The sequence below is a fragment of the Symphalangus syndactylus genome, chromosome 12 (genome assembly GCF_028878055.3).
Source record: "Symphalangus syndactylus isolate Jambi chromosome 12, NHGRI_mSymSyn1-v2.1_pri, whole genome shotgun sequence".
NCBI classification, from domain to species: Eukaryota; Metazoa; Chordata; class Mammalia; order Primates; family Hylobatidae; genus Symphalangus; species Symphalangus syndactylus.
Genome location: NC_072441.2, coordinates 60,606,883 through 60,626,962, shown reverse-complemented (window position 1 = coordinate 60,626,962; position 20,080 = coordinate 60,606,883). Strand labels below are relative to the sequence as shown.

The 20,080-nt window shown below is 36.8% G+C and overlaps 1 protein-coding gene across 3 annotated transcripts in view; it reads left to right on the top strand.

Moving 5' to 3' along the window:
- The window catches only part of VAV3 (vav guanine nucleotide exchange factor 3), a 399,477-nt gene that overhangs the window by 248,119 nt on the left and 131,278 nt on the right, over positions 1–20,080 (top strand). For all 3 annotated transcript variants that reach the window (XM_063624405.1, XM_063624404.1, XM_063624406.1), the window contains 2 exons: positions 18,665–18,766; positions 19,075–19,175. In XM_063624405.1, coding sequence (XP_063480475.1) covers positions 18,665–18,766; positions 19,075–19,175 — 203 coding nt within the window. The remainder of the gene's footprint in view (positions 1–18,664; positions 18,767–19,074; positions 19,176–20,080) is intronic.

Genomic DNA, 20,080 nt, shown 5'->3' with positions numbered 1-20,080 from the left:
GGGAGTTTGCTTAGGAGCTCTGTGTCACGAACCGGGATCAATGACCAAATGTTACAACAAATTATTCTAGAGTCCCTATCTACAAGGGTTTTAGGAGCTCTATGTCAGGAACTGGGGGCAGAAGCTAATGTATATATTTCTTTAAAAAATTTTTAATTTAATTAATTTAATATTTTTGAGACAAGGTCTTGCTCTGTTGCCCAAACTGTAGTACAGTGGTATGATTATAGCTCACTGCAGCCTTGAACTCCTGGGCTCAAGCAACCCACCCCCCTGCCCCGCCGCCACCATCTCAGCTTCTTGAGTAGCTAGGACTACAGGTGCATGCCACCATGTGGGATATTTTTTTTTTTTTTAATTTTTTGTAGAGGTGGGGTCTTGCTATGTTGTCTAGGCTGCTCTTGAACTCCTGGGCTCAAGTGATCCCCCTGCCTTGGCCTCTCAAAGCACTGGGATTTCAGGCATGAGCCACCACATCCAGCCTATATTTCTTATTATTTCACTGAGCTGGCAGTGTGTCTAGCAGCCAGGCCCAGATGGAGAATCCAGGTGTATGTTGGCAAAAACAGGGTAGGTCCAACTGGAGGGTGGTAGCAGACTGTGGAGAACTTACTTGAGGGCTGAGCTGGTGGCTGCAGCATTTTTTTGGGATGTTCCCTATTTGTGTGGGAAGACAACCCTGAAGGTGAATTTGTGTGGAGAGAAGACACAGAAGGGCACCAACACAGCATAAACACAAGTCAGGGGAGGCTGTGACATCAGGTGGGCGCTGAATGCTTGTGGCTGGGAGGACAGGCAAGACCCACAGGAGTAGCTCTCTTTTTGTTGTTATTGTTGTTGTTTTGCTCTCCGTGGATGAATTTGTTCTACAGCAGTTTTTAAGACTCTATTATATGTCAAGTACCATTTATGGGGTACAAAGTACAAATAAGAGGATGTCCTCAAGTTGGATACAGATAGTGAAACAAAATTTACAAATAATTCCACAATAACATGACGAAGTCTATAGTGGAGCCAAACAAAAAGGACTACAGGAACACTAAGGAATAAGCTAAAAACCCTGCCTGAGAGAATTAAGAAAGGCTTCTCAGAGGAGATCACATTTGAGCTGGGTCCTCACGAATGAACAGGAATTCTCCAGTGGGAAAGGTCATTACAAATGCAATGATTAGAACTACTTAGTAAGCGTATAAAAAAAAAAAAAGAGAGAGAGGATAATAGGGCTTTTTGCAACTACTTTTCCAGATTCGAGGGTATCTAGTTTATTTCATCACTCTTTAAAAAGAAGCCCAAGGTATCTTAAAGGATGAAACAGCACCTCGGTGCTGCTCTTCTTCATAGAACTTTACCTCATGCGGTGGCTTGGAAAGCTCTGCAGGCCCAGAAGTGTCCTCTTATACTCAGAAAACAACCCTTCAAGGTCAGCAATTCCATTTGTATTCTTACTGGACATTGTCTGGAGCATAGTAGGCATTCAGTAAATGTTTTTTGAAATAAGTCCATTTGTTAGAATGTCTTGAAAATATTTTTTGAGGGTGGTTGTATTTTCTTTCTTGAGACAGACTGGCACATGCATCTGTTTCAAGTCAGCGAGGCTGTTCCAATTTTTGTCTTAGGAGTTTTACTTTCTGTATGCTTTTTTGCCTCATTTGGGAATTTACATTATTTCAAAATGGATAGAAACTGTAGAATAGAGAATCCCAAAATCACAGGACAATTGAAGTTCATTGACAAGGATAGTAAAAAAGTGTGCTCTGCAGAATATTTTACTCTGAGTTTCTCTAATGTAATTAGTTCTGAGGGGGGAAGGAAACCCAGCATTCAGCAGAAAGGCAGGAATAGAGGATCAATCTAATACTTCACGGTGGAGAATGATGCTGTGTTCAGGCCATTCTGCATACTCTGAAACTCTTAAGCACAACCGACTCTGCAGAAAATATGTCTGTCTCAAACCCCCGTTTACTGTCAGTTCTTTTGGACACCCAGATAGTAACCTCACCAGAATATTTAAAGTCCAGTGCAAATCTCAGGGTTTCCGGACTGTAATACAAGTTAGCTCCATTAATACTTGCCTTCATCTGCCAAGAAGATATTTAAAAGTAATTTGCAATTATGGGTCCATCTCAGGTTTGGATTCATTTTCTTAAGGGAAGTATGTGGGGACTACTATCACCCCATATTGTGAGGTGGAGACACAAAGCAACGGGTTGAGTGAATGGTGGCCCTCAGTCACACTGGGTCTGGAAGAAGCTGAAAGTTAGGCTGAAATTGCTACTTAGTTTGTATAGTTTGATGTCAAAGCATCATCACGTTTTTTTTCGGGCCCAGGAACAGGATTTAGAAGCTTCAGGTTTTCCCTTCCTGTAAGGTAGCCTTGATACCTAGATGTTGTGATTTCCTTTGTGGAGAGAAACAAACTTCTGGGCCTGTTTCTACCCATCTGCTGTTGGGTTGAAAGCACAGCTCTCATCGTGTTTCTTTCCTTCTTAAGTGTCTGATGTGTTTCTCTGCTGCCTCTACAGGCACCCGTTTTCTTCTGTATCCAGCCTTGTGGCCCTTACGCCTACCCTGTTCTGGTTCTAAACATGGGAATACCTCATTTTCTCAGTGCTTTTCATCCATTTCTTCCATCTCAAGTGCTGAAAATGTCTCAGAAGTCCTAGACCTTGATAAAGGTTATTGGCCATGTTTTTCTTGTCTGTCCGCTCCTGCTCTAGCTCTAAACGGTTCTGGAATATTACGACAGACATACAGTAGCAGCCAATATCTTTGGATGAGTCTTCTTACTTTAATTATTCTGCTGAATGGACATATGCTCCCCTCACTCTCCTCCCCCACCATACCTGTCCAAATCTATTTGAATTCTGTTAACTTCATGTTTTCTCATGCCCTGCTCATTCAATCTCTTATGCCTAAACTTAGTCTTGAACCATGAAACTGTAAATGATTCTCCAGTCCACCCTAGAACTCTGGACATTAACTTAAAATCTATTCACCCATATCAAGCCTGTGCTGTGCTCAGCTTATACGTGTAAACACTGATCTCTTCTCTCCTACTCTAATACAAGTTTTATTTGTATCAGCTCTGCCCTGGGTGCTCCAAGAATAGGATAGCCAATTATCCTCTCATACCTTATCTCCTCTGACAGAGAAATCAGAGTTCTTGCATTTTGGTCTCCACTGAGAAAGGCAGTTCTGTGACTGCTTACCACATGGCTCTCCAAGTCCTGCTCAAGTTCTCAACTCCTTCACAAATTGTTGATGTATGTGGGCCTTGTCTCTTCAACTTTATGGCAGGCTGTTAGAGGATACATATCTTCCTAACCTGTAAGTCCCACTGGGCCTAGAATGTTACTAAAGCAATGCACTTTTTTTCTTGAGATGGAATTTTGCTCTTGTTGTCCAGGTTGGAGTGCAATGGGGCGATCTCAGCTCACTGCATCCTCTGCCTCCTGGGTTCAAGTGATTCTCCTACCTCAGCCTCTCGAGTAGCTGGGATTACAGGCATACACCACCACACCTGGCTAATTTTGTATTTTTAGTGCAGGCGGGGTTTCTCCATGTTAGTCAGGCTGGTCTCAGACTCCTTTTTTTTTTTTTTAAGCAATATTAACAGATGGAGCTTTAATTTATTTATTTATTTTTGAGACAATGCCTTGCTCTGTTGCCCAGGCTGGAGTGCAGTGGCATGATCACAGCTCACTGTAGCTTCAACATCCTGGGCTCAAGTGATCCTCTCACCTCAGCCTCTCAAGTAGCTGGCACTTCAGGCATGTGCCACCATACATGGCTAATTTTTTATTTATTTTTATTTTTTTATTATACTTTAAGTTTTAGGGCACATGTGCACAGTGTGCAGGTTTGTTACATATGTATACATGTGCTGTGTTGGTTTGCTGCACCCATTAACTCGTCACTTACATTAAGTATTTCTCCTAATGCTATCCCTGCCCCATCCCCCCACCCCACGACAGGCCCCAGTGTGTGATGTTCCCTGCCTTGTGTCCAGGTGTTCTCATTGTTCCATTCACATCTATGAGTGAGAACATGCGGTGTTTGGTTTTCTGTCCTTGCGATAGTTTGCTCAGAATGATGGTTTCCAGCTTCATCCATGCCCCTACAAAGGACATGAACTCATCCTTTTTTATGGCTGCACAGTTATTCCATGGTGAATATGTGCCACATTCTCTTAATCCAGTCTATCATTGATGGACATTTGGGTTGGTTCCAAGTCTTTGCTATTGTGAATAGTGCCAAAATAAACATACATGTGCGTGTGTCTTTATAGTAGGATGACTTATAATCCTTTGGGTATATACCCAGTAATGGGATTGCTGGGTCAAATGGTATTTGTAGTTCTAGATCCTCGAGGAATCTCCACGCTGTCTTCCACAATGTTTGAACTAGTTTACAGTCCCACCAACAGTGTAAAAGTGTTCCTATTTCTCCGCATCCTCTCCAGCACCTGTTGTTTCCTGACTTTTTAATGATCGCCATTCTAACTGGTGTGAAATGGTATCTCATTGTGGTTTCGATTTGCATTTCTCTGATGGCAAGTGATGATGAGAATTTTTTCATGTGTCTGTTGGCTGCATAAATGTCTTCTTTTGAAAAGTGTCTGTTTATATCCTTTGCCCACTTTTTGATGGGGTTGTTTGATTTTCTCTTGTAAATTTGTTTAAGTTCTTTGTAGACTCTAGACATTAGCCCTTTGTCAGATGGGTAGATTGCAAACATTTTCTCCCATTCTGTAGGTTACCTGTTCACTCTGAGGGCAGTTTCTTTTGCTGTGCAGAAGCTCTTTAGTTTAATTGGATCCCATTTGTAAATTTTGGCTTTTGTTGCCATTGCTTTTGGTGTTTTAGACATGAAGTCCTTGCCCATGCCTATGTCCTGAATGGTATTGCCTAGGTTTTCTTCTAGGGTTTTTATGGTTTTAGGTCTAACATGTAAGTCTTTATTCCATCTTGAATTAATTTTTGTATAAGGTGTAAGGAAGGGATCCAGTTTCAGCTTTCTACATATGGCTAGCCAGTTTTCCCAGCACCACTTATTAAATAGGGAATCCTTTCCCCATTTCTTGTTTTTGTCAGGTTTGTCAAAGATCAGATGGTTGTAGATATGTGGTGTTATTTCTGAGGGCTCTGTTCTGTTCCATTGGGTCTATATCTCTGTTTTTGTACCAGTACCATGCTGTTTTGGTTACTGTAGTCTTGTAGTATAGTTTGAAGTAAGGTAGTGTGATGCCTCCAGCTTTGTTCTTTTTGTTTAGGATTGTTTTGGCAATGCAGGCTCTTTTTTGGTTCCATATGAACTTTAAAGTGGTTTTTTCCAATTCTGTGAAGAAAGTCATTGGTAGCCTGATGGGGATGGCATTGAATCTATAAATTACCTTGGGCAGTATGGCCATTTTCACGATATTGATTCTTCCTATCCATGAGCATGGGATGTTCTTCCATTTGTTTGTATCCTCTTTTATTTCATTGAGCAGTGGTTTGTAGTTCTCCTTGAAGACATCCTTCACATCCCTTGTAAGTTGGATTCCTAGGTATTTTATTCTCTTTGTAGCAATTGTGAATGTGAGTTCACTCATGATTTGGCTCTCTGTTTGTCTGTAATTGGTGTATAGGAATGCTTGTGATTTTTGCACCTTGATTTTTTATCCTGAGACTTTGCTGAAGTTGCTTATCGGCTCAAGGAGATTTTGGGCTGAGATGACGAGGTTTTCTAAATATGTAATCATGTCATCTGTAAACAGGGACAAACTGATTTCCTCTTTTCCTAATTGAATACCCTTTATTTCTTTCTCTTGTTTGATTGCCCTGGCCAGAACTTCCAACACTATGTTGAATAGGAGTGGTGAGAGAGGGCATCCCTGTCTCATGCCAGTTTTCAAAGGGAATGCTTCCAGTTTTTGTCCATTCAGTATGATATTGGCTGTGGGTTTGTCATAAATACCTCTTATTATTTTGAGATATGTTCCATCAATGAAACAGACTTTAAACCAACAAAGACCAAAAGAGACAAAGAAGGCCATTACATAATGGTGAAGGGATCAATTCAACAAGAAGAGCTAACTATCCTAAATATATGTGCACTCAATATAGGAGCACCCAGATTCATAAAGCAAGTCCTTAGAGACCTACAAAGAGACTTAGACTCCCACACAATAATAATGGGAGACTTTAACACCCCACTGTCAATATTAGACAGATGAACGAGACAGAAGATTAACAAGGATATCCAGAACTTGAACTTAGCAATGCACCAAGCAGACCTAATAGACGTCTACAGAAATCTCCACCCCAAATCAACAGAATATACATTCTTCTCAGCACCACATCGCACTTATTCCAAAATTGACCACAGAGTTGGAAGTAAAACACTCCTCAGCAAATGTAAAAGAACAGAAATCACAACAAACTGTCTCTCAGACCACAGTGCAATCAAATTAGAACTCAGGATTAAGAAACTCACTCAAAACCGCACCACTGCATGGAAAATGAACAACATGCTACTGAATGACTACTGGGTAAATATCAAAATGAAGGCAGAAATAAAGATGTTCTTTGAAACCAATGACAACAAAGACACAATGTACCAGAATCTCTGGGACACATTTAAAGCAGTATATAGAGGGAAATTTATAGCGCTAAATGCCCACAAGAGAAAGCAGGAAAGGTCTAAAATTGACACCCTAAGATCACAATTAAAAGAACTAGAGAAGCAAGAGCAAACACATTCAAAAGCTAGCAGAAGGCAATAAATAACTAAGATTAAAGCAGAACTGAAGGAGATAGAGACACACAAAACCCTTCAAAAAATCAATGAATCCAGGAGCTGGTTTTCTGAAAAGATCAACAAAATAGATAGACTGCTAGCAAGACTAATAAAGAAGAAAAGAGAGAAGAATCAAATAGATGCAATAACAAATGATAAAGGGGATATCACCACCGATCCCCCAGAAATAGAAACTACCTTCAGAGAATACTATAAACACCTCTATGTAAATAAACTAGAAAATCTAGAAGAAATGGATAAATTCCTGGACACGTACACCCTCCCAAGACTAAACTAGGAAGACGTTGAATCCCTGAGTAGACCAGTAACAGGCTCTGAAATTGAGGCAATAATTAATAGCCTACCAACCAAAAAACATCCAGCACCAGACGGATTCACAGCTGAATTCTACAAGAGGTACAAGGAGGAGCTGGTACCATTCCTTCTGAAATTATTCCAATCAATAGAAAAAGAGGGAATCCTCCCTAACTCATTTTATGAGGCCAGCATCATCCTGATACCAAAGACTGGCAGAGACACAACAAAAAAAGGAATTTTAGACCAATATCCCTGATGAACATTGATGTGAAAATCCTCAATAAAATACTGGCAAACTGAATCCAGCAGCACATCAAAAAGCTTATCCACCATGATCAAGTGGGCTTCATCCCTGGGATGCAAGGCTGGTTCAACATACGCATATCAATAAATGTAATCCATCACATAAACAGAATCAAAGACAAAAACCACATGATTATCTCAATAGATGCAGAAAAGGCCTTTGACAAAATTGAACAGCCCTTCATGCTAAAAAACTCTCAAACTCCTAACCTCCGGTGATCCGCCTGCCTCGGCCTCCCAAAGTGCTGGGATTACAGGCATGAGCCACCAAGCCCGGCCCACCAAAGCACTTTTAAAAGTCTTTACTAGCTGTCTGTTTGGTCACAATAATGTTTATAGTGAATATGCCTTTTTCTTTAATAAACACATTTAACATTTTAAAGTTCTTTTTCTGAAGAGTGATTTTTGGTTTTGATGGTTGATAGTGGCCTTAATTCATGCCAAACTTACAGAAATCCTGGTCAGTTTGTACTGAGCTTCTGCACATAGAGTTTTATATAAAACCAAGAGTTTGTATTTGAAGGATGGAATGTTGATTTAAAACCCTTTTTTGTACATAATCATTTTAGAATTTGAAGAGGAAAACTTTACAAAGCTTGTCAGATTACTTTTCAGATTTCTTTCTTTTGTTCCCTAATATTACCTTGTAACAATACCGTCTCCATCTCCATATGCTTCTAAATCACATTAATTCCACAGCAAACTTTATACTATCAGACATAATTTAAAATGTGATACAACTTAAATTCACTGTGCCAGCTCAGCATTCCTAGTTCATGTTATCTGCAGTGTTTGAATTATAGTTCAGATTTATTGGACCAGAGAATGAGAAAATCCAAATTCTCTAGAATTGATTTCTTACATGGAATGGCTGACACAGTGGGAGATGTGTTGCTGTTTAAAACAGAACTTTGAGACCTCCCCACCCCCATTCAGTGATAAGAGAATGAACAATGCATTTTAATGGAAAAATTGAAGTAAAGCAAGGTAGTTCAAATTAACTGGAGAACCATGATTGTTGGTTCCAGAAAAATTCACTGTTGTATTCCCAGTGTTTGAAAACAACTGTCACATAATAGGCACTTAATTAATTTGTTGAATGCATGACTAAGTGTATTATAAGCCAAGAGAAGTTTTAATATGCTTATTACATGTTTAATACAAGAAAAGCGTTATCTCAATTTATTCAGGATATAGTAATAGGTAGATGATGATTTATACTGCTCTACCTTGATGAGGCCTCTAGCTTTCCACTAAATGTTTGTCACTTATGATAGCAATAACAGTAATAGAAGTAGCATCTAGCATTTACGTAATGCTTTTTATCATTTAGTAAATACTATTTATTAAAATGCACACATATATGTTCTCACTTGTCTTCAGAACAAATTTGAGTGCTCGATGGAACAGGTTCTAAACAAATGTGAGATCCCTCTTCTCCCTGGATGTTGGCCTTGTACGGTAGGAAGGGCAGATATAATTCTTTGATTGGTGAGGAAACTAAAAATAGAAAGAATAGTTTATGTGCCAAAAGCCACACTTTAAGTTTGTAATAAACATACACCTAAATTACAAATAATCTGACATCTTTTCCACTTTAAATTTATTATAGATTTAACTGACTTTACATTTCATTCAATAATTTCTTTGCAATGTCACTGAAATGCAGTGATGGATGTATATTTAAAATTACTATAAAGCCAATCTTGAATGAAATAAAGAAGTGTAATATATAGTAGATAAGAAAATACTATTTTTCAGAGCCAAGCATGATCTGATTTTTATCAGTATTTTGAAAGTATTTATTCATTTCCCTAGATAAAAGACTGTACGTGATTTGGAATATGAGGAATAAGATTTGGTTGTGATTTATAAATCTCTTTTGTTTTCATTCTTCTTATGACTCCTTAGGAATAGGTGAAGATGTCCCTTCTGAACTCTGTTTTTTTTAAACTTGGTTTTTGAAGGACCTGTTTGTTTTTCATTTTCTTGCCCTTTCAAATAACCAGCAGCATAATTAGTATGCTATGGTGTTATGGGAACAAATTATGAAAAAACAAAGATTGAAAGATTGTATAAATCTATCTTTCATATTTATTTGGAGGATTTAATTTCACAATATAAGGTATTTTAAAAATAAATACTTGGGTTTTATTCTGGAAATGTTCATATTAATGAAAGAAAGAAAAACCTACTATTTAATGAGAGCTTTAACATTGTATCTTATGGGAAAGTCCAACTTCAGGTATAAAAGGATCAGTTTTATTTTGAGATTTTTGGCTAAGACTTTACTTAGTTAAAGATTGCTTTCTCAGAACTGGAGATTTTAGGAGTGCCTATGACTTGACAGAAACAACTGGGATGGACTATTCTGATGTTCTTTAATGTTTAGTTGGTAATTCTAAGGGAAGAATTACTTTGGTAAGTTAGATGCATGGTCCAGCTAGCTTAATTATCTGTCTTACATGCTGGGGACTATATGGAGAGTGATTCCTGTCCTTCATAGTATTGGTCTCATAAGATCAATTTCTATTTCAAACAGCTTCAGGTCTCCTTTGGTCTCCAGGATTTGCATATTTTCTGTTTTATCTTTAGTTTTGATGGAAAAATAATGTGTATAAGCGAACATCTATTAAGATAATAGCTTTTTGTTTTCGAAATTTCTGCTAAATCATAAGGCCTGATAATTCTAGAGCTAGTATTTGAACATTCGGCACAAACGTTAAGTTTCATATGTTTAGAATAATTAGTTCTGAAATTCAAAACGTATTTGGCTAGCCAAAACGTAATGTCTGACTTTACAGGAGATGATGAGTATTTAAGTGATGATATATAAATGAAATATGTCCTGAAAGGCCCCTCATAGAATTGCTTTTACTGAGTAATACTTTGGTATTATGTCCTTGGCTCAAATCAAGAAGGATAGAAAGGGAACGCATACAGTTGTATTTATAAGGATGTCATTGAAGACCTTGGTTATACATCACACAATTTCCCTTTTATGAAAACCCTTCAGAGTATCTTTTTTCTTTTATCTTTTCCTTTTTTTGGGCTGATTTGACATGTGAAATGATGTCTTGTTATTTAAACGTACATTTCTTTTGATTGCTAGTACATGTTTTATGTATTGATTGTTTTTATTTTAAACAAATTGCCCTGCTAATTTTCTTGCTATTTTTCCAATTGGGATGTTCATTTTTTTCTTATGGACTTTCAATTGTACTTGTATATTGCAAGGAGAGTAATCTTTTACCATACATATTTTAAACATTTTTCTGCTTTCTCTAATTTTTTATGTTTTTTTATTTAAATAAAACTTTGGGTTTGTTTTTCTAAGTGAAAATGAGGCCAGCCATCTTTTGTTTGCTTTATTTCCTTTAAAGATTATGTAAGTAGTTATCAATATTTTCTCCAAATACTTGTATTTTTGTCTTTTGTTTAAAATAAATATCAGGTTCCTATCTAAATTTTACATTTAAATACAGAATATAAGCCTCATGAAGGCAGCAATTTTGTCGATTTTATTCCTTATTGTTGGCTGTATTCATGGCACATCATAGGCATGTAATGTATATTTTTGAAATAGATAGTATAAATCTTTATCTAAACTTTATATTGTTATAAAAATGTGAATAGAAATCTAGCTTTCTTAACCATTTTAGAAAGCTGGACATGTACTTTTAATTTCTATTTAAACCTGCTGTTTTTCCTCTGTCCCAACATTCTTCCTCTTGCTTTCCACCTATTTCTGTAGAAAATCCTTCTGTGGTAATACACTGACAGGGTCATAGTCTACGTTTCAAGTTTTCCTAACATGATCTTTCTTTGTAGCACTCGTCATAGCTGCAGTTTCATGATTGTTTGTGGAATTACTTAAATGTTCTTCTCCCTGCTTCCACCCTACAACCCAACATTAGTCAGGGACTTTACTTATTTTTGTTCATCATCGTACCCCACTGCATGGCACATTTAGATAATTAATAAGTTTTTTAAAATGAGCATTTTATTTTTTGAATAGACTAATAAACTGCCACAAAAATCACATACCAAGTCCTTGCACATATTCGGTCCCCTTCAAGACTTTTACATTTTATATTATTGATCTATCTGTTTTGTCATCAGTCCCATACAAATTTAATAACTATACTTTTAAAAACATTTTAGTATTTCTTAGGTTATAGTGGCTTCCCATATACTCTCTAAAACAGGTGTGTCCAATCTTTTGGCTTCTCTGGGCCACGTTGGAAGAAGAATTGTATTGGGCCACACATAAAATACACTAACAATAACGATAGCTGATGAGCTTTAAAAAAATCACACACAAAAAAATCTCAATCTCATAATGTTTTAAGAAAGTTTACGAATTTGTGTTGGGCCACATGTGGCCTGCAGGCCATGGGCTGGACAAGCTTTCTCTACACTAATTCACACAGTTTAAAACATCTTCCAACTATTCTCACGTATTTATTTTCCAGTTGTATTTTATAATCATTTGTCAAGTTCAAAAAATCTCATTGTATATTTGTAAGTGTGTGTGAGAGAGAGTATGTTTGTGTGTTGGTTTGCAGGGAAGGAATTGTTTTAAATTTGTAAATTGGAGAGAGGTTGTGTATTTATAATAAAATACTCCATTTTCCTATTTAGGAGCTTGCTATGCAGCTTTTAATTTATTGAATGCGTTTATTTCTCTCAGTTAATTTAAAAACTTTATTTATATAGAACCTAAACGTTTCATGTTAGGATTTTTCTTAGACATTTTCATGCAGAAACTAGTTAACATAGCAAGCTCGAATTTGCTATCTTTAGAAGGATTTGCTTACAGGGTTGGCTTGTCCTTGGCTGTCATCTGAGAACTTGACTTTGGAATGTTCCCTGTGGTACTAAGTGATAAGGTTATTTGGTGTACTAGGGGTACTGAATTTCGTTGTGCCAATCTGCCTAGACTTAAAAAAAAGCTGTGATTTATACTTCCTTCTGGGATTTTTTTTAAATATTGTGGCTGAGTATGTAGGCAGAGAGTGTCTGTGTGACCAGTCCCTCCAAAGTCTTTGAACTCGGGGTCTCAAGAGGTTTTTCCAGACAGAGATACTACACACATTACTGCATTTCTTTGCTAGAGAGCATTAGAAACTCACACACAGATCTCTTCAGGTGCCACTTGATGTCTTCATTTCTCATTAGTTTTATCACTTTTAAATATCTTCTCTTAGTTTTTCCCGATAGTCCCAATATTGTCATCTCCAAATGAAAATTCCGTGTACTTTTTTACAATATTTATCCTTCACATTCATTTTTCTTGTCATATTGCAGTGATTAGATCTTCCAGAACAATATTGAAAAATACAGTTGACTTCAAAAACTTTATTTTCAGTATAATTGTGATAGTGTTTTATATTAGATGTTTTCTATTATCTTTAGTTTGATATTCTTTATCATAGTAAGAAACTATCCCTTAATGTCTAGTTTATTTAGTTTCATTAGAAGCACACAATGCATTTTAAGTCTTTTTTGATACCTGTTGAGACAACCCATTTTTTTTGTTTCTTTATTAATGTGATAAATTGTTTCACATATTTGAAAAGCCTTATTTAAAAAGAGTCATGATATAGCTAACTATCCTGACGATAAACTATCCATATGATTTTAAAATCTTGCTATGGAAAATAAGATTAACTTAAGTAGTATGCTTATTGTAATTTATTGCCACTTAAATAATAGAGGTTAATAGAAGGATGCAAGAAGAGATCCAACTTGTTGTATCATGGAGAAAAATAATTGTATGTATTAATAATAATAAATAAAAATAAGACTGTTTAGTGTATTTCTAAAGGACATTCTCAAATAAGTAATCTGTATTTGGTATCTGTTTGCCAAAATGTATATTTTCTGTATTTTAGCAACACACACAAAGCTATGTGTGTGAATACATTTTTATAAATCTATGTGTTTTGGGTACAAAAAGTCTGTTGCATTCAGACAGGTTTTTTTGAAGCACTGACATTTGCTTCCATCTCTCTGACTTTTACTTTCAATGCAATATGATGAAATAAACCATTTTACATATACTGCATAATTGCCACAATGTCCATACTGGTAATACTTGATTGTTAATACTGATAGAGCATGAGACAGCATGATGTCATAAATTGGTTCTCATCTTATTTCCTCTGTAATTGGTCATGATCATTACAGATGATTTCATCTTGCTAGGATTTGCTTCCTTTATTCTGTAACTATATTACTAAAATGACATAGCGATTTTTAAATTTACAGTTAAAATACAGAAAAATGCTCATTTTAAGCATGGATGTTTTAAAAATCATGTGTATTATTATTTTACATTGTATTACTAACTACATTGTCAGACTTATTACTGAAATATATGTATGAGTACGATTATAGTTTTTTGTAAAAATACTGTATTAGTCTGTTCTCACACTGCTAATAAAGACATACCTGAGACTGGGTAATTTATTAAAAAAAGAGATTTAATTGACTCACAGTTCTGCATGGCTGGGGAGGCCTCAGGAAACTTATAGTCACGGTAGAAGGGGAGACAAACACGTCCTTTCTCACATGGCGGCAGGAAGGAGAAGAATGAGTACCTAGTGAAGGGGGAAGCCCCTTATAAAACCATCAGATCCCGTGAGAAATAACTCAGTATCATGAGACCAGGATGGGGGAAACCACCCCCACGATTCAATTCTCTCCACCTGGTCCCTCCCACGACACGTGGGGATTATTGGAACTACAAGATAAGATTTGGGTGGGGACACAGTCAAACCATATCAAAGGTTAAATATTTTCTCACAATAAAGAGAGGATATATGTAAGTAAACACAAATTCTGAGATTTAATTGAAATTTAGTGAATCATGTTTTTCTTCAGTGTTCTTTCACATAAGAGGTAATTTTTTTTGGCTTAGTAAAAATGTCTCTATCTTTACTTCTTCCATCTTTCTCTGATAATGTGGCAAAAGGCAGCTTTTGAAAACGAAGAAAATGCTACAGTAAAACCATGTTTTTCTGATTTCTATCAGCTGTGAATATCTAGCATTAATTTTCCTGATAGAATGTTTGATGCCTATAAAGAGGAGACTGGTAAAAGGGAGAAGATGCACCCTCCACATAGGTCAGTGGGGAGGCGGACTTACAAGTACTTTTAATGCTACTTTTAGGGTGGTACAAAGTTACTGAAGCCTAGGAGGTCTACTTAACTCGGCATCAGATGTTGCGTAAAATGTTATGGAGGCTGACGTATCTGAATTTCAGCATTGCTTCCATCTCCTTCTCTGATAACTGGCCCCAGTAAACCTATCTAACATTGTTTTGTAGTGTGTCTGTATTAGGATTCTTTAGAGAAACAAAACCAATAGGATAGGGTGTATGTGTGGGGGTATGTGTGTGTGGGTGTGCGGGTGTGTGTGTGTGTTTGTATGGAACCTGAGTTTTTGAGGAGGTATTTTTAAGCTTGAATTGACCGAAATTGGTCATGATTTCAGGGAAGGAAAAATTGAATCAGAGGAAAGGTTAAGAGAAAATGAATATGTAGAGGGTGTGAGGGAGAGGGAAAAATTCATTGTGATTTCGAAGTTCCCAGGTTGGAAGATGGAGTAAATGAATCAGATATGTCAGGAAACGCATGGAAATTGAGTTTTGTATGTGCTGCATTTGAGATGCCTGAGGAGCAGTTGGGAATGCATATCTGGAGAACAAAGAGGTCCAGGCTAGGGGGAAAGTGAGGTCTTCAACTTAAGGCCTGTGATGGAGCCCAGTGAGAAGAGAACATCTAAGGACAACGTGTAAAGCTGTATGAAGCCCTAAGAGTGTCAACATTCCTTGCCCTATAAATGTTTGATTGCCTGATTAGTTATACTCATAATGAGTTCTGTATGAAGCAAAAGAAATGGGAACATTTGATTAATCTACAAGATTCCATTGACATTCTCAAAAGTAAATTGTCATATGTTAAGGCAGATTACTAAAATGGAATTCTTTATGTATATCAGCATGACTGAGCAAGTTAACTAATCTGTTTGACACTCAGCATTCATCTATAGACAACCCAACCCCGTGATTGGTCCTACTGTATCCACACTTGTCTTAGTATAAAGGAAATCTCTATGTAGTAGCAGCAGAACGTTTTTTTTTCTTCCTCAACTAAATGTGATGTCAATCCTGTATAAAATCTCACTTCTTCCCTTGGCCCCTGCCAACCTATCTCATCTCTTTGCACATTTGACTCCAGCTGAAGGAGGCTTCTTTGTGTTCCTGCCCAAGGGCCTGTGCATATGGTAGTTACTCAATAAATACTTATGAAATGGATGAATGACTCTGCCTTGCAGATTTGTTCTGAGAAGTAAATGTGAAAAAGTATATGAAGAGCCTAGTGATGTACCTGGTACATTAGAGATGTGAAATAAATGCCTCTTTTGACCATTTTAATTTTTTGTTTCTCCAAATCCATAATCCTGACATTTCTGTCGTTTTCTGCTGCAATCTACTTTCCCAACCCTTCTCATCCAGCCAGCTTACTGTCTTTGGTTTTGGCACCCCCACAGGCCACGGACCGTATATGATCTCAGTTTGTACTTCGGTGCGAACTGAAGAGATCACAGTTTCATACACGAGGTTTTTCATACATGTCATCTCTTGAGTTACCCTCTTACACTTCAATAATTACTTACGGATTCCTAGTCCCAAGGACACTGAGCATTAAAGTCGTTGTGCTGGAGATTCTCAGAAGAATAGGTGTCCTCTGGGGACTTGGTCACAGACCTAAAAAGGGACTCTTTACCACTCACAAAGCACAATCATGATCACACCCTTATTATATGGATTTGGAATCAGCACTTCATAAATTGCAGCCAACACTGATTGAACACCAAATATGGGTCAGGCAGTGTTCTAAGCATGTTACATATATCACTTGATGACTTTGGTTTTATTAGTATTCTTGTTTTATACTCACTAACTTGCCTAAGATCACGCTGCTACTGATTTGCAAGTTAGGATGTAAGCGCAGGTGGTGTAGTTTCAGATTCCTGTCCTTACCTATGCTTTTGATTCAATACTGCCTCAGCAGCATTTTTGGGGTCATAGAGTTAACATCTATTCTTTAGTGTTTGATTCTAGATTTTAAAAATAATTTACCATTATAGTTTTCAAATAATTCTAATAGTTTCTTTCTACTCCTTTACCTACCACTTTAAGTCTTTATTCCCATAGGGCAGCTACTGTTAACAATATTTTCAGAACCTTTTTCATCATAATTTTTTTGTAAAACATCTTAGTGGCTTTGTGATTCCCCCTTTCAGTTGTTTGTTTTCTGAAAGTTCAGCTTATTCTTAGTTCATGAAAGTTTTAAATACCAGTGGTCTAAACACAACTCCGGTATGTTCGTGTGTGTGCATGTGGATGTTCCACCTGTGTCCGAGGCAGATTTTTGAAATTAATTAACTTCTTACCTGTTTGGAACTTATTTACATGAGTTTCTGTCTGAAGGAGATGTACTTCTATTTGAAAACTCCAGGTTGACGAATTTTTTGGGTTGCCAGGACTCAAACTTATTTGACAAATCATCTATGACCCTCTCACCTTGATGCTCAGAAACAAATGAACCAACAGCCCTTCCTAAGGAAACAGGTTTTGATGGAGTTTTCAATACATGGCTTTATGGACTCAAGAATCAAGTGTTTTCTGAACAATGTGAAGAAAGTTTTGTTTCTAGATCCTTATATGTTCCCGTGTCTCCTTTTCTGTAGAAAAGCTCTGCAATTTTTAATCAGTAACACAAAAATGCCTCTATGGAAATGTCCATAATTCTCAGCATGCGGTGGAACATTTTCCGAAAAAGTGAGGTCACCAGAAGCACAGAGCAGAGAAATCCCAGATGGCACTAATATTTGATTTCATTTTTAGCACGCTCATATTCAGCAGATGGATTGGAAGGCTGACCTCTCTGACACTTCTGCATCACTGCCTGCTACTCCAATTGCCTTTGCGAATGTTTTTTCATAAGGCATCTCCTGGTACCTCAGAGATTGATGCCTGGTCGCCTGCCTGTGTTATGCTTCATTTCACCAGGATTCTGTGTGGTTGAGAGTTGCTGTATTCTATAAAAGGGGAAATCCTGGCTCATCAGTATCTCAAGCTTTTCCTACAATCTCTCAAATTGCGTGTAACGTCTTGGAGCATATCATTTTAGCTTTCTAGGTGTACCCCTGATTTGTATCCATCTTTAACTTATCCTAGTCTAATTTTCTGCCTTCTTTTGCCATCGAAAATAATAGCAAAAACCTCAATTACTTTTGCAGCAACCTAAATAGCTAAGCCAAGAATAATGTAAAAAAAAAGTTAAATGTTTTCAAAATACCTACTAAGTACAAAAATTTGATTATTTTATTATGAACATTGCTGAGTCTCCTCCTTGAGCTGTAGTTTCAGTGGCCAAGAGCAAAGACCTGAGTTAGAGTTCCCAATCATGCTGTTTTCTTTCAGGGTAAGCTTTAAGTGTCAGTTTTCTTATTTGTAAACTAGTGATATTATTCGTGCCAGGCAGTTAAGATTGATGTGAAGATTAAATGAAGAAATGAATGTCGTCATATGGTTGTCACAGTCTCTGGCACAAAGTAAATACACAAAGAATATTAGTTTGTGGTGTGTAAAATAACTTTTGTATGTATAATATAAATAAAATATAAAATAAATGGTAAAATTATTTTGTTTCATTATTACTTAGATTGTGAGTAAAGTGAAATGTTAAGAATTTTTTAATGATCACACTAATGCTTTATTTTAAAACTTTCTATAAAATTACTGTATTCCTTGTTGTGGACTATTATGTTGTCCACACATCTAGAGATGACCCTCTTCTCCCTCCTACCCTCACCTGCTAGTTTATATTTCAGTGGCGTGGCTACAGACAAGGAACTATCAGATAGCATGAGTATCCAGTGGGTTTTTTTTTTTCCAGGCAGGTTGACCCATGTGGCCATTTGTTAAAGTTCTCTGAGAATGCTCAATTCTGAGGAGGATTAGATTGCTATGTCCTTCCAGGTTGCTTGTTCCCACACAACCAGATTCTGGTACATATTTTAATGCATAGCATACTTTTGGCTTAGAAAACATTGCACATTTAGTAGTCATTTTGCTTGAATCAGATCTCTACCTGATGTCATTTTGATGAATTTAGGGTTTAGATGACTAAATTGCAGCTTTGTTGTGAAACTTTCTATAGAAAGTTATTTTTTTCCTTTTTATAGGTCTAACATAAGGCCAGACTACGCAGACTCCAATTTCCACGACTTCAAGATGCACACCTTCACTCGAGTCACATCCTGCAAAGTCTGCCAGATGCTCCTGAGGTAAGCCTGCTCAGTCCTGGTTTTCAGTTTAAAGGAACTGATATAATTGCTAAGTGTTTCAGACTTTTCTAACCTTCTAGCCAATAGGTTCAAAGTGGGAAATTTGCCTTAGCAGTCTGGATCCCACAAACCTTTGCCAGGCTTTGTGCCTGGACAGTCCTTTCAGAAGCTCTGGCAAGCTCCTTTCCCTCTACTGAGGGGGTACCTTGAAGAGCACTGTTGATACTTTTTTTCTTCTTCTTGCACTAATTTCATATGGGCAGAATTTTGCACCGTTTAATATACCACTCTCTTATTTCACCTTTCAGGGGAACATTTTATCAAGGCTATTTATGTTTTAAGTGTGGAGCGAGAGCACACAAAGAATGTCTGGGAAGAGTAGACAATTGTGGCAGAGTTAATTCTGGTGGTAAGTCATGTTTATTGTTGCAATTCTATTTTTAATGAGGACATAAAATTTGCTAAACATAATTAAGGCCTAATTTACTCTGAATATGTGTTTATTGTAACATATCTGCTTTTGAAACTTATTTATAAGCACAATTAGAAAAATGCTTAAAATTTACGTGAATTTTCTGCATAACTTTGTTTTAAATTATTTAAAATTTGTGTGACTTTTATACATATCTTGGAGACAGAGGTCTTCAAGAGGGAGTTGGATGGTTTCATGTCACTCATTTCATTAAAAGCCCTAAATAAATGACTAAAACCATACAAACACAGCCAAAAAATAGAGTAACAAAAACAACAGAAAGAATATATTCTTCTATCTTTAGTTCTTAAATTTCCTTTTTATTCTTTTAAATATTTAGCTCAGGAATGCTAATAGTGCCAGAAGTAAACATCACACAGACTAATTCATGAATTAATGAACTGAATACATTGTCATTTTGCAGCACTTAACAAAGAGCATATATCTTTTGGGTTTTATGTAAATATTTTCCTCTTGGTTTTTAAAAATAATGCTGCATGATTGTTACATGAGCTAGTTTCTAAGACGGCTGGCAATTATGCATTCAGTAGCCTATTGCCTCTTTCTGCTCCTCTTGGGCTCTCTTCCTTCTCTTTATTTTCTGGCTTCTTTATTCTTTCTCTTTCTTCTTTTTTCTCTTTGTCCTTTTCCCCTGAGTTTCTCTGTGTTTTTATCAATAAGACCTTTCAAAATCAGTAAAACTTTTGAACACAAGAAAGGATCTTTAACAGCTTGAGTTCAAAAGGTAGCCATGTCAACCTTTGATTTTCCCAAAGGAAAAGGTGGACATTGAATTATTTTGGATAATGTGAAAAAGAATGAAACAGAGAATAGCTTATTTC